We start from the raw sequence: 20,269 nt of genomic DNA, 5'->3' as shown, positions 1-20,269 counted from the left end.
TAATCCAAAGTCTGATTATCCCTCCGTCCTGTCTCTCCTGATCTATTCATCAAAACTGGTGGCTGTGTGTTCCTGGCTGTATGTAGGCTACAGTGGCTGCCTGCCACCCCAAAAAAACCACTAGATGGCATATTTAATTGGGTTATGTCCAAAAACAGCAGACGCAATGCATATCAAGCAGACAGATGGCGCAATTGCCGCAGAGATGCTGACGGGTACACGATTCAGAAAATGATCTATTTTCTCAAAACAAACAGAGCCAGGCCCCATTCTGTCAGCGGCCCACAGATCACTGTGCATAACTGTGCCTGGTTGTGTGGACCGAGGAGGCAGTGGCATCGCTTTTCACCATGAAATTTATGTGTAACACAGGAAGCTGCTCCAAAAAGTTTCCACGGGTTCACGTGAGGTGTTTTCAATAGGAATTGCGTTGCATGCTAAACTGATGGCAAATTAAATATGAAAGCGTTGATTACTGATTCATGTTGTGCAGATCTGAGTATTTCAGCGGTGCCTGGTTTATGTAATTTTGGCATGCACTGTCAGAGGAGCGAGAGACGCTTCAGCAGTCAGGAAAAGGTATTGAAAAAAAAAAAAAAACACGTATTCCTGACAGCCCATTGGTCCAAATTTTCCCTGTGCTGCCACAATACTGCACACACGTGACCTCCCTGTTTTCACCCAGTTAAACGCATGTACTTAAAAGACAGGCCACTACCATTCACCAGCACAAGCACGATTAACACTATATTAATGTCAGCAAGGTAAGATCGCTGCTGCGGGGGACTCGGATCACTGGAAGTGGACCATGGCGGCTGCCACGAGCAGCAACACATCCACAGCCACGCTTCAGATAAAGCACCCCAGTATCGAGCATACGCGGAAACGCATAGACCCGAGGAGGAGGCAAGCGGCGCTGTCTTTTCTCAGCAACATTTCTCTAGATGGGCGACCCGTGCAAGACGATGCAGACAATCAAAACGAAGAGGAGAGCTCGCTTGAGCCAAGGACTAGACAGAGCCTGGTTTCCCCGGAGCGCTCGGCGTACGGAGCCGGAGCTGCTGCTACCACCACGGCTGCTGCTGCTGCTGCTGCTGCGGCGGCGGCGGCAGCGACCACGGCCGCCCAGGCGCTCGCCTTTGCAAACCAGGCTCTCCTCGCCAGCAGTCGGGCCAGTTTTGGGACTGGTCCCGCCGCCGCTGCTGCTGCTGCTCCGGCAGGTAGTACAGACACGGATGGCGACGCTTTCGTGTCCTCGTCGACATTCAGCTCGCCTTTCTCCGCGGTCCCAGCCTCGACTAGAGGGAGGCTGCAGACGTACACTCAGGGAATCCTTCCTGCCTCCTACTCCAGACAGTCCTCCCAGAGCTACTGCCTGGAGGGCGGACAGATAGCTAACTCTGCCATAGAGCTACAGAGGTCAAGGTAACTGTGTGTTATGTGTGTGTGAACATCGATATTACCGTACTTCACTGTCTGATGATGATGCAGGGGGACGCGTGGTGGTGTGTACACGGTGTCTGTGCTATTGTGATGGTGTGTGAACTATTAGATCTTGTCTGCAGGCCACTCTGCAGTCAGGCCATTGTTTATTTGCTTATCAATAACAAGCAAACATAAACTTAGCAATACCTCACACTGAGATTTTTTTGTGTAAGTGTAGCAGTGCAAGAAGCATGCATAGGAGCAGAGCAGTCAGTCATGTTTTGTGTTTGATATGATGTAGGTGACATGAAGATCCCACTGACACACCCCCTATTGTGTTTTTGTTGTGTTGGTTTGAACTTCTACTGTAGGTTTAAGTCAGACTGTCATTTCCTTAACCAATCAGCTCATTAATTCAAGGTGTAATGGGTTAAGTTTAGTTTTGTTGTTAAGTTTCCTCACTGACCACATCCCTGAATGAATGAACTCTAGGAACTGTTTTTTTTCCCCCTCTCTGTTTTCTTCCAGTCAGCTGTTTTTTGTTTTTTTTTTCTTTAAAAAAAAAAAAGGTGCTTTTGGCCCCAGGCAAGGCGCTCTTGTCTGGACGAAACAACAATGCACAGCAGGAGGAGAAAGTTCAGCTGCTTGTATATTTACTCCATGCAGATGGTTGTAGCCGTATGACTCACTGGGCTGCGCAGGGACAGATACATTCAGTTATGATCACAGGTCCCAACAGCTGTGGAGGCGTAACCTAGTTTCCCCAGGAGATGGGAACTCGGCAGCACACCTCATCAGTTTCTGTTTGTGTTTCTGTTTTGTACATGTTCTCATGTTCTATGTCAAAATTTGCTGCACTTCAAATTATTTTTAGTGATTGTCATACCAAAGACTGGCACACACCTGCTGTCTCGTGACGCAAACATCCTGTAACTCTACACCCGTGTTCAAATACACATGGAGCAGAAAGCCCCCCCTCTTCTGTTCCATGTGGATGTCTTATATTTGCCCTCTCTGTTTGCTTTTGTCTTCACTTGGGAGGCATGAGAGGTTGGAGGGTCTCGCCTCGCAGCGGGACAGCTGTCAGTAACAGTCGTCTCATGGTTCTCTCACTGTCAGAACCTGCTGTCAAATCCTTTCTGCTCCACACTCCATTCAGAAACCTCTCTCTCTCTCTTACCCAAATCCTCTCCTCCCTCTGGTGACTCTGCCAGACTCCTCAGGAAGCCATGCTTCATGGTGAAACACTCAGTAAGCATCTAGTTCCCCTTCCTGACCTTGTGGAAATTGCACTGCTGAACTAAGAGCTTCCGAAAGTCCTAAAATGTGCTTTTCGATGGGGAGAGAGAGATTTGCATTATAAAAGTTGCGTAACTTGAGTGTTACCATCAATCATTTTTAAATGGGAGACTATTTACAAGGAATGAAAAACAAAACTGAAGCACCTGACAGTGAAGCACAACTGCAGCAGATATAAACAGTGAGCTGCTACTCAGGCCCATGATAAAGTTAACAAAACATTCTCTTCAGCAATTAGGAGCTGTTCTTGAATTGTAAATGCTTATATTTCAAAGTATTTTAAAGGCCTCCGGTTTATGTTGTTTTCAGAGTTTAAAAGTGTATTCTTGACCTTGGAAGCTTAAACAAATCTGAAATCCATAATGGCTTTGTAAACTCCATGTGTGAAGGAAACTCAGATCTAATAGAACTGATGCTTCCAAGGTCAAGACTGAATTTCCAATGTCAAGGTGTAAGTAGTGTGGTCCAGGTTGGTTTATGTGGTGGCACTGGGTTGTACATGCAGTGTATGCAGTGAACTTCATACGCCGTTGCATGCTGACTGCGTGGCCTTTTTCGAAATGCCAATTACAATGCAATGAGTAGGTTTGGGTGGTCAAAGTGCAACAAAACTCTTTTCAAAACCTTACTATGATATGTTTTCCTACAGAACATTTTTTGATTCAACAAAGTCACAACTATGCTTTTCAAATATGAAACAGAAACTGAGCTCTGACTCAGCTTGAATCTTGCAAAATTACGATGTAATGCTTTTGTTCTGTGGACACATTTCCGCTCAGAACCAAAAAAAGCAAAACAAAATAACCCCAAAGTATTGATGTTCAGCTGTTGCATGTCTGACATCTGCTTTCTACTACACAGTGAGTTAGTAATGACCGTATGAAGTTCTTGAGCTCTGACTGTACCCTGCTTTTGGAATGTGTTTGGAGGACGTTAGCACAAAATGAATTCTGATGTTGAGAGGTAAGCAACCTGTTGATGGAGCGCGGCCATATTCCACCGGCGCGCAGACAGACAAGCGCTCTGCACAGTGCCTGGTTTGTTTTCTGAGGGCAGCTGGTGGAAACGTGTCCAGAGGTCCCTGGCTGGGAGAGGCAGGATGCCCAGGCTTTCTGAGAAGTAGCCTGGCTCTCAGCTCTGTATTTTCTGTCCTCCACTTCCTCTCCCAGGGGCATCAGAGACACACTCTCCACTCAGACTTTTTGGCCTTCAGTCCCACTCCCATTCAGGAAGTCGCAGAGCCTTTGATGTGCCGCCAGAATAGCCTCTCCTAGGCCAAAAACGCTTTAGACCATATCCTAATCAGAATCTAATGCATGAAAATTATGGGTGAGTTTATATTCAGCTTTCCTTCCACTCTTCCATCATGAATCCGCATGCCAAGAGCCGGGGCTTTAAATATAGCATACAGTACCTATTACCATCTGGCCTTGTCTGCCTAAGGTGTAGGGCTATTTTAATTTCATTCCTTCCCCCACGAAGACATACTGTAGGAAGCCTCCCATCACCGTCAGAAACTGCACAATCATGTCGTTTAATAAGATTTCTTCAGCATGAGGCGGCAGAAACTGTGGCTGGAAAACAAGCAGCACAGGCCATTATAATGGTCCTGTGGAGTTTTTGTGCGATTGGGTCACATACTTTTGGTCATGATGTTGATTGTTGTTCGCTGAGGTCATGGTTGGCGTAATGACAGGATTACATAAGCACGCTCCGTTTTTCTTCTCAGAGTCTCTCAATGCCTGAGCTGTCAACAAATGCTTAGAAAAGAAAAGATTTGAATGAAAAATCCCACTAGTAACGACAAGAGTAACTAGGGTCACCATGTTTTTGTTTTTTTTACCTCAAGCGATTGGACCCCAGAGTTAAATTCTCACATTATGACTTGTCCAGTTTCTCACCTTGAACAGTCCAACTGTGCTGTGTACTGATATCGTGCACAACAGAACTGTTTTATTTGTATTTATGTTACTTTTACTCCATTCATTTTTTAAAATCTGCTTACACGTCTCATTTTTCCTTCCTGGTGTGTTTGAGGATCACAGAGGCTGAACTGCTCTGACTGGATTTTTTTCCACTCCTTTTTATCAGAATAATCACATTTCCGTTTAGCAGGCCTGTATTTGTGTGAAGAAGCCCAGAACATTACATTTATTTCCATTCAGTGACTCTCCTCGGCGAAATGGAAGACTATGTCCTGTGGCAAGCTGCCAACAGGGTGTACGTGTGAAGCTGTTTAATCTCCACATCTAAATAGTCCACTTGAGTTTTATGGCTTTATTTCAGGGCACCACTGGACCGGATTATCAATAACTTTTTCAGACATTTCCAGTTCCAAGAGGATGTTATTGTGTCTGCAGTAGAAATAGCTTAATGCTGAATGGGTTGCATCTATGAAAAGAAAATGCTTAAAGAAAATGACTTGAGGCAACAGTAGCAGGAATTGTTTCAGACTGAGAGATGCTTGTTGTGGCTGCTTTGCCTCTGATTTACACTGAGCCGTCTTTGAAGCTTCTGAAGGAGCCTTGTTAATGTCAAACTGTATAGAAACCGAATGTTCGGACCCTCGTTGGTATCTTTTTGGCGTCTAAAGTGAATGAGTGGCTTGGCCTTTGTTATTGTTTCCAGGATTTGTACCAGCCTGGAAAACATCTTTTGCATTAAAAACATATCCTGCTGCAGCTGTTAATCTACAGTTTGTCTGGATCAAAGTCCTCCTGGGCACTGTTCAGATGATGAACTGGAAACATGCCCTGAAACCAAGTGGTGAATGATTTCTTTTTTTTAAAGGAAAGTAACGATTCACAGAGACTTGGGACTGCGGAGATGGCAAAATGTCACACAGGACAGAGATGGATGGCAAGAAGAAGTCTTTTCTTCCTAGGCACAGACTGGGACTGGGATTGCAGTACTTTTATAGTAGCTAATAGTCTTATTCAATTCTCATGCCAATGTGTGCTGAGAGCATTTGGTCCCCTGTGTAGAAATTCAACTGAAGCTAATATGGGCATTTAGCAAGATAAATGGGTGAGATCAAATGGGCAGCTTACAAAGTTACAGGCCTTTTTTAAAGTGAAATACCCACTTAATTGGGCTAATTCAGGCAGCTGAAGTCTCTTATTAGCTTTATTTGAACTTTAAAGTGTGTCCACCATCTAATCTTCTGATTACAGAAAATAATCACTGTTTGTTAAAAGTTCAAACTTTCAACAACAAATATGACCTCACTATGCTACAAGCGCTAGCAAACAGTTGCTTATTTTCACATCTAGCAAACGTGGAAGAAAAACAGTCATTTGGAGTCATGTTTCTGGTTTGAGTTGTAGCCTAATGTTCACACTCTGTTTAGCTTGGTTTGAGCCTCCACATCCTTAGGGAAATATCAGTTTCTTATAGCTAATGAATGCTCTGCTATGTTCACCAGCTAAGATGGGGGTCATCCCTATATTCCCGGGGTCCTATGTTCCCTGCTTTGTATGTGACTGGGGAACATAGGACCCTTTTTTTATGCAATGACAACAATAAACTTAACTTAACTTTTTTCTGAAAAAGGGTCCTATGTTCCCCCCTGTTGCCAGTCGATGGACTCTCTCTACTTATCTGGACTCTATCTACAGTATCTGGCCTGTCTAGCCTCTACCTGGTCTTTTTACTAAACTTAACCAACTCCTTTCTTCATTGCCTAAACCCAACCAATGGGACAATTCCACTTCTCGCTCAAAGTTATAACTCAACTCACTCAAAAATAGGCAAAAATCTGCAAAGTCACAACTCCTCTTCTGGGACCAAAAATTGCATGTTCCCCGGTTCCTTTTGGGGAAAAGCGGGGAACATAGGACCCTAATTTTAGACAAAGGGTCTCATGTTCCCAAGTATGTATTGCGACCGGGGAACATGGGACTCTTTTTGGGAAAAACTGAAACATAGGACCTGGGGAACATACGCTCCCGCTAGATGCTAACATTGTAAGTTGTTGCGTTGTTGGGCGGGTAGTGTAGCTACAGCTAGTGGAAAACGGCTCTCTGTCGTTGTGGCAAACAATGCTGAGCTGACGAGAGCGCTGAGAGCAAACCAGAACGACTGCTGCGAGCCATAAAATCAAAACAAAGAGCTGAAAAAGGCTGGGAAGAAAATGCTGGACAGAGCTCAAGAGAGCTGCGGGTGTTGGGTGCTAATACCCTGTTAATTTGATACAACTAGAGAGGCCTTTCATGTCATCCATCGTCATTTGACCCATTGGCCTCATGTAAATATTGATTAGTGCAGCCTGAAGTTAAGCCTTCAAATAGAATACCTTAATTTGAGTCAGTGTTGGATTAAAGATGAGGACGTTCTCATTAGCTAATGACTGTTATCCACACTTGGATCCCATTTCATGTTTAATACATAAAAATACACCATGGAAATCTCTTCATATGACCTTAATGTTTTTTAAAGCTTAATTTTAGGGATGAATAGATGCACCCTGTCCTCATACTCTTTATCCAGCCTATCCATCTTTCCGTGTCGTCACCGAGGGAGGGTGATGTAAGTCTGACCATAAATCACATGACCTCCTCTTGTCTGACCTTCATTAGGTCAGGCCCCCTTCACTATGACCCTCTCAGTGCACGGTAGCACAGAGACAGTGTTGTTTTCAGCTGCGTGTTGTCATTATTTGGAGCAAGACGTGCAACTGGTCATGCCCTTTATCGGAGCTCAGTGTTCTCCCTTCCCGTTTATGATCATTAGGGTCATAATGTACAGTGCAGAGGGTTAGCCAGAATAATGGCCCTTGGTTTCTTGTCTGCTTCATCAGTCTGGCTCCTCATGATGTAAACACTTATCTCACCCCATCTCCTCCAGTATACAGAGTTCACTCAGCTCGTGTTGGTTTAAACCCTGTGAGATCCTCAAGCACAGAGTCATCTTTTGTAAATCTGTCCTCATGCTCTGTCGTTTATTAACCAGCCACTCCGCTTTACACTCCGCTGTCTCTCCCTTCAGGCTGAGATGCTCAGTGAAGACGGTCGTCAGTGTCATTAGCTTGTCTTTATACTGCAGGGTCTGCTGCACCTTTTTTTGATTCGTTAAAACAATTACTTGAGGAGGATATAAAATATGCATGATGCATATTTGCAGCCATTTGTTTGGGCGTAGCAGTGTACTAAGACAGCTGAAGAGATAATGTGTCATGCTTTTTGTAATTTCACCATTAATGTGTTAATTTCCACCACTTTAATTGTGGCCACCTTGTAAGGCAGGATAATGAGGTGGATTATGCAGTTATTGTGGTGCTGAACATGCAATTACAACCTAATTTTAGAACAGCTTACTTACTAGCTATCACATGTGGGTTCGTTTCTGACACTGGCAGTCGATCGTATAAAAGTGGTCCAGCAGAATTAGCCCGTTGAGTCGTGCAATAAAGTGTGAAATAAAGGCCATCTGTGTTACAAAATATGTTACACAAAGTGCTTTCAGAGCCAGATCGTTATCCTCTTAGCAGCTCAGATCCTGGAAAATTCTCTGTGATCTACGCAAGGCGGAGGAGTGATCATTGACCACAAAGGCACAACAGTGGTGTTGATTGATAGCAGTCATAACTTGACCGTTCCAGAGCCGTTCCTGTGAATTAACCACAGAACATACAGAAATGGGTGACAGTTTAACACCATAGTTGACCCTTGTGTCGAGGCCTCCTGTTACCACACATGCACGTTGTTCCAGGATGAAATTTATCAGTAGTATTCAATATTGACAAGCATCAGCCAGCAAAAAACAAAGTATCTTATTTAGGCGAAATCGATTATTTGACACTAATCCACAAAGACGATTGCCATATTTATTTGTTAAGTGTAAAAAAAACTTTTGCAGTACTGCAAGCTAAGATAGTGGCTTATTGATGTCTTGCCATTCAGTAAGTAGGTAAATTGAGATTTAGCTTGACATTTGGTAAAGGTTGCTATCTCTGTTTATTCTAGACTGACCTCAATTTGTGTGGAAAATTGCCCCTTATGGATTTCCAGCGCTGACTTTTTCCCTTTCAGGTATTTCTATGGAGCAGAGGTTGATTTACTGTTTTGCTTTTTCATTAAATTCCTTTGCAGTACCATGTGTTCACTTGTTTGCTATGGCAGGAAAAAGGTCATGATAAGAGTTGTGTTTATTGTTGTGCCTGAGTTGGTTTGTCTAAGAACTGTTGAATGACAGTTGGTACTGTAATAGTTTTGTGTTGATGATTTCTTCACTTCCTCTAACCTCAAACTTCCCCTCTGCCTACCTTCTCAGACGAAGACTCATCTCTCAGCGTTCTTCGCTTGAAACGCTAGAGGACATTGAGGAAAATGCTCCTCTGCGCAGGTAGTACACTACACTAAATCACCCTTCTCGCGCACATTGTATGCTGCTGGTACGTTTTGTGTGTCTTAGTTAAATGAGACGTTCAGCTCAGTGTCATGTATCTCATTGGCACAGTTTCTCTCTTTCTCGGTGTACTGATGTTATGCGTTTGTTTTACATTTTAGATGCCGAACCCTATCGGGTTCACCCCGACCAAAGAGCTTCAAGAAGGTCCACTTCATAAAGAACATGAGGCAACATGATATGCGCAATGGAAGGTATGAAGCCAAACAACACCGTCCCGTAGTCAATACAGGTCTTCAGTGGATAATGGCAGGCTGCCCCAGTCAATGAACTGCAGTTTGGATGTTTCTCACATTACATGCCACATTGCAGGCGAGCAGGCCTGGCCCATTCACAGCACATTGCTCTGACTTGTAAATATACCATAATATAAATCAAGTCAATATTGAATATTTTCCATTTTATTTTGATCTGCATTTGATCATTGTTGAAACTTTGGAATCACACTATAAAAATCACGCTAAATTGCATATCATTGTATCACAGTCTAACAAGCATGCATCCAGCACAACAAATCCCTAAAAACAGACAACCTCTGACGCATTCATGTTAATGCTGACTTTTTACTGGGTGTGCAGAAGGAAACCAAAGAAACGTGGTTGTTTATTGTAGGCACGGGGACCAATAATGATTTAATGCCTTGGCTTTGAAATTTAACTGAGTTAGTTTTTATTCTTGGTGTTTTTGAGTCTAATTTTGGTGTTATTTGAGTAAATAATCAATTTTAAATTTAAAGTCATATATTAATTTTACACTGCTCTTGTCCAGCATTCTTGTGACACAGAGAAGCAGATTTTGTGAAAGCTAGCACCTTCTGGTTTAGACAACAGCTTGAACCTCCTTGATCAGTTCCACCTGTTCAATTACTCGATAGATAAAGCAGCTCTTTTCCCCTCATATGCACAACCACATCTGATGTGGGATAATGCCAGAGCTGGATTTTCCACACCATTAACTGATGCTGAAAACAATTGGCTTTTCATTATTCACGTGCTGGTTTATGTTGGTGATGTTTTTGGCCGGGTACTGGTACTCATCATGTGCCTGTGAGTTGCACCTATTAAAAGAAGTCATTCTGAGGATGTTGTAGTGTTATCTAAAGACATTCTGTGATGTGGACATCTGGTCATTGGGGAAAAATGTCTGATTTCATTCTGTTTACAAGGTAGTTAAAGATAGCTCATGGTTGTTGCATCTTTGTTGCATCCAAACCACTGACTGCACGCTACAATGCTACAAAACAAACACACACACATACACTCATACTGAATTTTCAGTTCATTCTCTTTATTCCAAGTTTTTACTGCACACTTTTTTTCTCCAACTTTAACCTGTGGGTCTTATCCAGATACATTGATTTAGCTTGTTTGCCATTTTTGTTTTTATAGGATAGTCCTTATCAGTGGCAGAAGATCCTTCTATAGTGTATTTTCTGTCCTGCCCTATCGAGATTGTAGCCAAGCAGGGTATGTATCCGACAGCATGCCGAACCTTGTAACTTCCTCCAGCCTGTGCTCCCTCTTTCCCTTTGTTTTCTCATCCCTCTTTTTCTGTGGATGTACTCTCCTCTTACTGGTGCATACATCGCTAAGGGTTGGTTTTTGGTGGATGCATATATTTCCTGTACAAATAAGTAAACACTGGGCTGAAATGAGCTATAAAGGCTTAATTTTGTATAAGCACATCGTAGCCTAATGCTTGTTGCCTGTATTGCTTTTCCCATAGTGCCTCTGGTGGCTTTTGGGCACTCATTCTTTTTGTTCAAATCAAGTCATTTTTGTCTGTTGCCGGCTTTGCTCTGTAGCATTTAAGACTCACCTTTCCCGGGGTTTCTGCTCTCCTTGGATTTAGACATTTTAACCCTCAAATTGAATGTGGTGTTCAGTGGTCTAATCTTTCCCGAAGTTGAGAGACTGGTCTATCTGTTGTGTGGACAGACACAGTCATGACAGATTGTTATTAACCATTTTTTGTTTATTCAGTGGGTTATGAGTTTACATTTATATTCACTAGAACAGAAAACATCTCTCACTTATCTGTAGATGCTTGTTTCCTTTTTTATTTTATTTTTATAAGCAGAACAAAGCTCTGTAATAACCAACCCACCTGGTTTTCCTGGGGGTAGCTCTGGTATGACCTTGGTCCTGATGCTCCCGCCCCTCCCTAGTCACATGAAACGTTGTGTTTTGGAGGAAGTGAAAGAGAAAGGGGAAAGATAAACACCGGAGAATACAATGCACAGAAAGAAAAGCTTTGCACTGGGGCTTAGTGAAGAGCATAAAAGGCTCAATCCGTTTGTGGAATTTCCTAAGCCAGCCAATCAGTGCAAGGTCAAGGGTTAATAAACCCCTGGAGCTTTCCAATATGCACATTTGACAGCTCATTGCTGCTAATTGACAGTTTACAGTGAGACTGTGGTTGGCTCAGCTAAATGTTGAAACAACAAAACAACCTTTTAAAGGCCTGGGCCCAAATGATTGATTGCATATAATCTTTTTTCTATCTTTCCTCTCTTCTTTCTCCTCTCTCTTTGTCTTTTATATCTACAACTATTATCCCATGAGCAAAAATGACCAAATTTTACACAGCAGACTGGTATGGTTCCAAAAAAATTCAAAACATTTGCTTTTTGCCATCTACTTTCTTGCCAGGAATTAGATGAGTTGATTGATACAATGGACCTTTGCATTTGCATCAACCCAGCGATGGCTAGCATAGCTTAGCATTGTGACTGCAAACAAAGGGAAACTGCTAGCCTGGCTCTGTCTAAATGTAATAAAAGCCTACTAGGGCCTCTAGACCTGGAAGTAAAAACTAGAATTTGCAGTTCAACATGGGGGCGTATGTGAGAGACTATTACTTAGGCATGATTGGGACTTTTTTCAATATGATGACCAGATATCAAGAAGTTACTGTTCCTGGCCAATCCTAGCAATAGTTCTACATACAGATCTATAAAACCACAATTTTTAAAAGTAAAGTAAAATAATTGTTTGATGCGGGTTAAACCAACAAGCTGTTACATTTACATTTCCTGGTAGGCATGCTTTTTTTGATAGGCAAACTGTTTCCTGACCTTATGCTAAGCGATGCTGACTGACATTATAGTGGCATGGATCTTCTCGTCGAATTGTTGGCATGAAAGCAAATGTCAAAGTCTTAGTTTGAGGAAAAGTCAAAAATTGAATAATGCTGTCTACCAGGCTGCGTGCTTGAACATCTGCTTATGGGAGGACACTGTCTAGTGACGGTGATCGTCCTGTGTTCAAATCCCTCTATGGTCGACTCGGCTTAGCTTTTCTTTGTGGACTTTGCATGTTCGCCTTGTATCAGCATGGGCTTTCTCCACATACTTCAATTTTTCTAACCCTTAATGCATGTTAGGTAAAAGTCCTGGCAACAGAGTGAAGCTGAAATTGGCTTAAAGAGTAAAATATTAAATGGGTCAAATTGCAAAATGACACATTTCTTCATAGCAGGGAATAATCGAGATACAAAGTATTAGTATGAAGTAATTGATGGTGAAGCAGACAGCAGGTGGTCAAGATTCTTTGAATGTTTTTTTCTTTGTTTGCCCGATACTAGATTTGATGGGACATAATGAGCACTGCATTGACTACACCGCTACTAACATACAGTTCCTTGAAGCCAGTGATTCCTATTCATGCATGTAACATGGCAATATCAGCTTTTCTTATGATTTCCTTTCATTTCTCCTTTATTCTCAGCAGACTTATGCCTAATAGAAGAGCTCTCTACCTAGAAAGCTTTCTGCCTCTTGTGTTTTCCCCCATTTTTTTATTTAATCTCCACTGTGCTATAAGATGTCTGCTGCCTACGGATCTCCATGTCTATGATGCATCTATCAACACTGGGCCCTGATGTGCTTGTCTGCCAGATAACACTGTTTCCATTATAATAGACTGGCCCCACATGCAATCAAAACACTGGGAGGGTCATGTGAGGAGCCGTACTGTGTAATTTCTTCCTATTTATCTGGGAACAATTTTAATTTAATTTTGCATGTGATTCCCCCAGTCTGACGTATGTTCTCAGCTGCAGACATGAAATCGAGAAATATTTGGCCCATACGAAATGTGTTCAGTCAAGGACTCTTCACTATGTGGTCCACTGACACACTTAACTCTCCAAGCCATTCTGCAGACCATCTGACCTCCTGCATATCTCCCACAGCAGTATGGCTTTTCAGGCGTTGGTGAGGCCTTTTGTAGAGGCTGGCCCTGCCAGAACAAAAGGTATACTCTCCTCCATCCTTGCTCCCATGGGAGTGCTTTATTTCTGATTTCCCTGAGATGCACCCACAGACATGGGCAACTGCAGAAACTAGGCCAGCTGATGAGCACAGATCAATAACCACCGTGGCCTATATTGTATCTGAGAGGTAGAGATGTGGAGGTGTGTTAGAAAGGGCCTCAGCATGAGGAGCTGGGAATTAAGCAAGGAGCAGCGTTGTAATGTATAATGAAAACCTGAAAGGTCGTGTGCTCATCATCATCAGGGATGTAAAGCTGGAAGGAGGGCGTCAGCGGCACCCGTCAGGAGGCGTCAGTGCCAAGGAGATGGTGATCGGGCTGGAGGGAGTGGAGCTGGGTGCAGATGGAAAGGTGAGAAAGCAGCAGAAATAGGCCTGTCTGTGGAGGAGGAATATTTTCAGGTTGTGTTGATTATTGGTAAAAAGTAAAGCTATTGCAATGTAACTAGTACAAAGTCTTGATAATGTTGGTGTTTGTCAGTTCAGTACAGTTGTTCCATGCTACTGTGTTGATGTTTGCTACTACATTATGTGAGTAGAATTAGTTTCCATTCACATTTTGCATTGGGAAAGTTCAGAAAATAATATGCTACCAGTTAGCATAGGGAAGGAAACAGATAACTGAGCCAAATTTTTTTTGTACTGATCCATTTACATTTTAGCTGCATACTGGGGGGAAAAAAAGATTTATGTGCTGTGTGTATGGAAAAGGCTGAAAATGGCCATGGTTCACTTTGTTCAGTTTCAGGCACCTGTTAATGTGCATGCTGGTTTTACTGGCATTATATACTGGGACACATAATGACACTGAGCCATTGCTAATGTTATAGGTACAACCTGTGCATTAAAAAAGTGAATGTTTTAGGCTGCTCTTATACAGACATGACCACACTTGTATATACCTGTGTCTCCAGACTGTGTCCTACACCCAGTTCCTGTATCCCACTAATGTGCTTGGCGGTCGCAGAAACACCATCGACTCCACCTCTTCCTTCTCTCAGTCTCGTAACGCCAGCCACCGCAGCCTCAGTCTGGGCCGGGCCAACAGCAACCAGAGCAGCCTGGACACGGGTTAGCCATTAAACTTATTCATTAATAATAACATTTATTCTCACTGTTATCCTCACCCTCAGTTGTTTTTCCCCAGTATGTTTTTATTGGAGAAGAAATAGTGCAAAACATCTGTTAACATCTGGCTCACCCTCCCCGTTGTTGTGTTTGTGTGTGCTCATGGCAGGGAATGATTTGGTCGACTTTCGAGAGTACGATCCCAATCTGCTGGACGACCCTCAGTGGCCTTGTGGAAAACACAAGAGAGTCCTCATCTTCCCCTCCTACATGGTAAGAAAGTACTCCAACACACCGCCATCAGCGATAACAACAACAACAGCCAACTGCAGCCTTGGCCTCTTGAGGGTATAATGGAAAGATTGTTTTTCTTCCAGGACATCATTTCGCTGAAATAGATCCACCACTATTTTGACATGTTTTGTTGAGAAGTCCCACGACATCTCTGTTACTTTTACCATCATGGACACTTTTGTGCTCAGTTTTCCCACCACATATGAGCGCAATAACAAACCAAAAAGATTTGTCTGACTCAAGAGATATTTTCTCCAAAAATGTTATCAGCTGTTTTTGAAAGGCAGCCAGGAGGATGTTTCCAACAGTTTTAATCAGGAAGGTCACCGGGCCCAGACTCTCTCCCACCTCCGAGGGGCCTGAAAGAATACACACACAGTGCAGTAGCGATTTAACAGCCACTTGACCGGCGCAACAGCCAGTGCAGTGTTGATGTCTCAGCACTAATCACTCTTACTTTTCCAGAAAAAGAACGGATGTTTTATTGTGGTTGGAAAAAGGATAAAAAAAAACACCCTGACCAGACTCCCACCTCATTCTTTCCTGGGATCTGTTTTTGTTACAGAGACTGGCAGAATACACAACAAGGACTGACATAGTTGAAATGTTCAGTCAAGGCCAGGCTATGCTTTTTTTCCCTCCTCTTCCTCCAATTACAAAACCCAGCGTCTCACAACAATGGCTATTGTGTTTGCTACAGGAATGGAACCAGTAAATTCTCAGCATTTCAGGGTTTAAACACAGGCTGTTTGGGAGACACATGGCTTTCTAAGTGAACTTTCAAGTCCAAGCAGGGAATTTAATCCTCTTCACGCAATTGAGGAAACCCTTGTATGACCTAGAAAATGATAATGAACCAAGGATAACCTTACTTGTATATTTTAAAAATGGTAGGAATATGTGTGAATTGTGAATTAGATAGATAGATAGATAGATAGATAGATAGATAGATAGATAGATAGATAGATAGATAGATAGATAGATAGATAGATAGATAGATAGATAGATAGATAGATAGATAGATAGATAGATAGATAACACGGGGTTGTAGTTGATGAGATTTTCTGTCATGCTCTCCTTTTTTTCTGTCCATTTCTCAGAGCTCTGACCATCGATAAGCATTCATTCCCCTTCATGCCTCACAATCAGTAGCATGGAGTTGAGGATGAACGCCATTATTCACACTACATGCACCGTCTGCAATACCATACATGCATACAGAGGGTCATAGTTGTATTTTTAGAACAGCTGCATAGTGTGATCTTATCTTACTGCATATTCTCAGTAGACCACTTATGGATGACCCTGTTGTTGTTACAACGTGAGTCTTATTTGTTCACATTAGCCATGAAAAACAGTGTCAAAGACACCAGGTCAAGACCTAAAGATATTTCATTCACCATCATGGCAGACAATATTAAAAAAAAACATGTTTGAGAAAATGTATCACTAGAAAAATGAAAAGATGAGTCAATTAGTATTCATGATTATAAAGGTTTTGTTTCTGTGTCTCTTCACCAGTCCACAAGGGCAAAAGACTTAGTTTTTGTGTCTGCCTCATTCTTGTAAATGCATACCTAAGAAATCCCTCATGGGAATTTCTTGACATGTGGCAGTAATGTCCGACACAAGGACGAACTGATTGGATTTTGGTGGTCAAAGGTCAAAGGATAGTGGGACCATTTTTAGCCGTAATTCAAGGCTTCACATGGCAACTGTTGATGCAAATGATAACATTTCATGCAAATAGTTAATGCTTTATATGATTCTGGTTAAACAGGAATGTAACCTGTAACAAGTCAGATGTACAATTGTGAAACGGTAATTCTAGTTTTTTTTTGTGCTGTACATTCAGTGCAAACAAAACAAAACAGTGCGGTACAAAGGTTCCAGACGATTGCTGCCGTTGGTCTAATGTGCAGTAACGCTCACGCTGTAGGGTCAGAGGTATGTGTGCGCCAACTGGAGATAAAAAAAAGGGTGTGTTTGGGTCTGCCAATGTAGTGATATGCCAGTCTGTGTGTTCAAGTGTGAAATTGAAAAGAGAGTGGAAGAAATGAAAGAAAGCAGAAATGAAAACAATTAGCCACCCAAATACAATGGTCAAGATTAAAAATAGACAAACTGGTTTAAGTGTGAGAGGTAACTGTCTGAGTAGTTATTTTACTTTTTATTAAGGATTTTCACATTTATCTCCATTTGTATAATTATTGTTGTTGTCATTATTGGGAGCAATAATGTCCAAATCTACCCAAATAAGTGTCATGTTGTAATATATCAGAACTTTCCTGCATCTTCAATAGCAAATAATCATTTTGCCTCCAGAACATCTGTAATTTAAGTTGTGAATTTGATTTGAGGGCTAAAAATGCACTTTGTTCTCCAGGCATTTTATTCCCAGCCCCAAACGCTCAGCCCCTCATTAAACTGTCCTGATGTGACTCACCCACCTGGTGCTCAAAACGTGCTGTAACAAGCTCTAAGGATTGTTCAAGAGAAGCCTGAGGACGGCACAGAAGGCTCAGTAGACATTAGACAACCCAGTGTGATTTGTGTCCTCTGTGTTTTTTAAAGGGAAAGTGTCTGCAAACGCATCATCACAATAAGAGAAAAACCCAAAAATATTAACAGCCTGCCTCTCAGTCAGCTTTTTTTCTTTCTTTCTTTTTTTTTTTTTAGCTTGTAGCGCGCCGCTCAGGCCCCAAAGCCCACACACAGAACAAACTATAGTCACCATGTTCTGTGTAATGAAGGAAAATATCACCGGCACTCAGTTGAGCCTCATTGTGGCAGAGTGGAATCCAACACTCGCATGTGAGGATCCAGTCACCGAGCTCCGTGTGGAGAGTGTGGTCATCCTAACACCACCTCTGGTTTTTCTTTCAGACTACAGTCATTGAATACGTCAAACCCTCTGACCTCAAGAAGGACATGAACGAAACCTTCAAGGAGAAATTCCCCCACATAAGGCTCACACTCAGCAAGATAAGGAGGTAAAGTAAAGCCAACAAAAATGTATAAAATGTGTCATCAAGTTGTTTGTTTGGGTTTTTTTTTTTTTTTTTTACAATTAAGATGATTTGACTGTATAATCTATCTTCTGTGCCGTCTGCTATCTGTTTTCCTTCCTCAATCTCATGCTTGTCTCACTCTGTGCAGCTTGAAAAGGGAGATAAGAAAGCTGGCCCAGGATGAGTGTGGTTATGAGGAACCGACGGTGGCCATGGCTTTCGTCTACTTTGAAAAACTCGTTCTACAAGGCAAACTGAACAAGCAGAATCGTAAACTCTGTGCCGGCGCTTGTGTCCTTCTGGCGGCCAAGATCGGTGGTGATCTCAAGAAACATGAAGTCAAACTCCTGATAGACGTAAGTTTTCTCCGGAAAATTAGAACATTTTTATTTAATTTATTTTTTTAACAAAGACTCATGATCCCCCCCATGTATACCACATTAAAGGGTCAGTTCACTAGAATCAAAGTCAAAAAGTTAAACAGTAAAAACTTTCCACTATGAAGTCGCTTCAACAGTCTGACTATCCAGGACAGTTTTCTTTCTGCTGTGAGCACCACAAACAAAACCCTGCTATAGCTGGCAGGACATAAATCAAAACAAAAAAAGATAAAACCACAACTGTTTGCATGGCCAGACACCACCATGAAGAAAATACTGTTGTGAAAATGTGGTCAGATGAGGCAGCAAAGTTTATTTTCACAGTCTGAGGTAAATACTGTACAGCTACACTAAGAGCAAGCGGTAACAAAACCTTTCAGTATCATGAAGGCTGATCTTAAGAGTCAAATCTAGTATTTACCTAAAAACAGGATCTGATATGTCAAGTCAAATCCCATAAATCACAGGCTGTCACCTCAGTGCTAAAATCCTAAACACGATGGAGGAGCAATCCAAATGAGTTTAAACGGCTCTAACGTCTGATGATAATGCATTAACAGACATCACCCAAACTTCAGGGTCTAAATATAAATGGATACTATTGCTTCGTCATTGAGAAGCAATAAGTAATAGAGTATTGCATGTTTCTATTGTTTCATCTCAATTCTTTCTTCTGTTTTTTGGCGCGGGTAGAAACTGGAGGAGCGGTTCAGAGTGAACCGTAGAGAGCTGATCGCCTTCGAGTTCCCGGTCCTGGTGGCCCTGGAGTTCAACCTGCACCTGCCCGAACACGAGATCATGCCCCACTACAGACGACTGCTCCAGACCTCCTAGCATTAGTGACCCATCAGGAAGACGACCACCGGGTTGTCCTCCTGATCCACTCCCTCCCTCTCCCACGGCATCCATCCTCCCACCTCTCTCTCTCTTTCTCCTCCCCGTCGGCATCTCAACCGCTTCAAGGTACCACTGGTTGTCACCCCGACACCCCCTCTCCTTCATCTCAGAGACCAGGGGTCTGTTTCACAAAGCAGGTTCAACAAACTCTTAGTCTAATCCTGAACTCTGAGTTGATCTACTCTGAGATAGGAAACTCAGAGTTTTGGGTTTTAGAACAGGTGATAACAGTTAGTTCAATCAACTCTAGGTAACTTGACCCTGAGTTACGGGGAGATGAAAAGCCCTCATCAATGGAACAAAGATGACATGATTCACCATGGCAACCAGCAAAAAAAAGCCTCGCCCCTCCCACTTCTCACGGTGGAGTGACGTATGAATGCTGACGCAGAATCACGTACCCCCCCCCCACACACACACACACACACACACACACACACACACACACACACACACACACACACACGTGAGTATTAATCTAAAAAAAGAAATCTCGAGAGTTATTCAACATTGTGTGTTGAGCAGGTGCAACTCCAAATGTGTGTTTGATATGTTGAAGTTTTGTCTCCATTACAACATGACGGGGATGTGCATGTAGTCATCAATCACACCTGGAAATAATCCATAAGTGGATCGACCTACTACGAAAAAAATAAGAGAGAGAGAAGTGCAATTTTCTCTGAACTGCGTGCGTGTCCGTGTCGTGTCATGTGAGGGTTGTTCAGATAAACTGAACGATAAAACAAATCCTCATGGAGAATAAAACATCCAGCTGAGGGAGTTTACACGTCCTGTCAGCCGCTGCTTTCAGTCTGCAGCTTCAGATAAAAAGGAGAAACTCAGGGTTAGTTGGAGAAAACCTGCTCCCGACCAGGTTATGTTCACGGAGTGCGTTGCCATAGTAACTGACACCGAGCTTCAGTTACCTCTCTTTGTGAAACGGGCTGGAGTTACTCCTCTTTCCCTGGTTTGAGTTACCTCCCCTTCTGAAACGGAAAAAAAACGGATTTGCCTCATTTCAGGGTTAACAGACTCAGAGTTGTCACTAAACCTGCTTTGTGAAACGGACCCCTGGAATCAGCCAAAGGGACACGAGTTTTTAAACAAACTATTCTCCTTTTTTTTTTTTTTGACTTCTACATTCATCATCACTACATAGACTTTTGAAATAAAGGGTTCAACTGTCTGCAAACAAGTTGTTTTTCTAGTTTGCATGT

General features: G+C 42.5%; 1 protein-coding gene across 1 annotated transcript; it reads left to right on the top strand.

Annotated features, from left to right (window-relative positions):
• The first annotated feature begins 528 nt into the window (after nucleotides 1–528).
• On the top strand, nucleotides 529–19,467 carry cables1 (Cdk5 and Abl enzyme substrate 1). The gene is made up of 10 exons (XM_083990870.1): nucleotides 529–1,425; nucleotides 8,995–9,066; nucleotides 9,231–9,323; nucleotides 10,518–10,595; nucleotides 13,649–13,754; nucleotides 14,317–14,473; nucleotides 14,640–14,743; nucleotides 17,651–17,757; nucleotides 17,924–18,131; nucleotides 18,849–19,467. Exons 1-10 carry the CDS (start codon nucleotides 809–811, stop codon nucleotides 18,987–18,989), a joined length of 1,683 nt encoding a protein of 560 aa, XP_083846996.1. The 5' UTR covers nucleotides 529–808; the 3' UTR covers nucleotides 18,990–19,467.
• Nucleotides 19,468–20,269: the final 802 nt, after the last annotated feature.

The sequence above is a fragment of the Trachurus trachurus genome (genome assembly GCF_905171665.1).
Source record: "Trachurus trachurus genome assembly, chromosome: 17".
Taxonomy (NCBI): domain Eukaryota; kingdom Metazoa; phylum Chordata; class Actinopteri; order Carangiformes; family Carangidae; genus Trachurus; species Trachurus trachurus.
Note: the sequence above shows the minus strand (reverse complement) of the source record. Positions and strands in the feature narration are given on the sequence as shown.

Bases quoted from the DNA above. Each gene is read 5' to 3' on its own strand.
- cables1 (XM_083990870.1), top strand. From the start codon at position 809: ATGGCGGCTGCCACGAGCAGCAACACATCCACAGCCACGCTTCAGATA. The intron at 1,426-8,994 runs GTAACTGTGTGT...CTACCTTCTCAG, and splicing joins ATAGAGCTACAGAGGTCAAG to ACGAAGACTCATCTCTCAGC. The intron at 14,744-17,650 runs GTAAGAAAGTAC...TTTTTCTTTCAG, and splicing joins TCATCTTCCCCTCCTACATG to ACTACAGTCATTGAATACGT.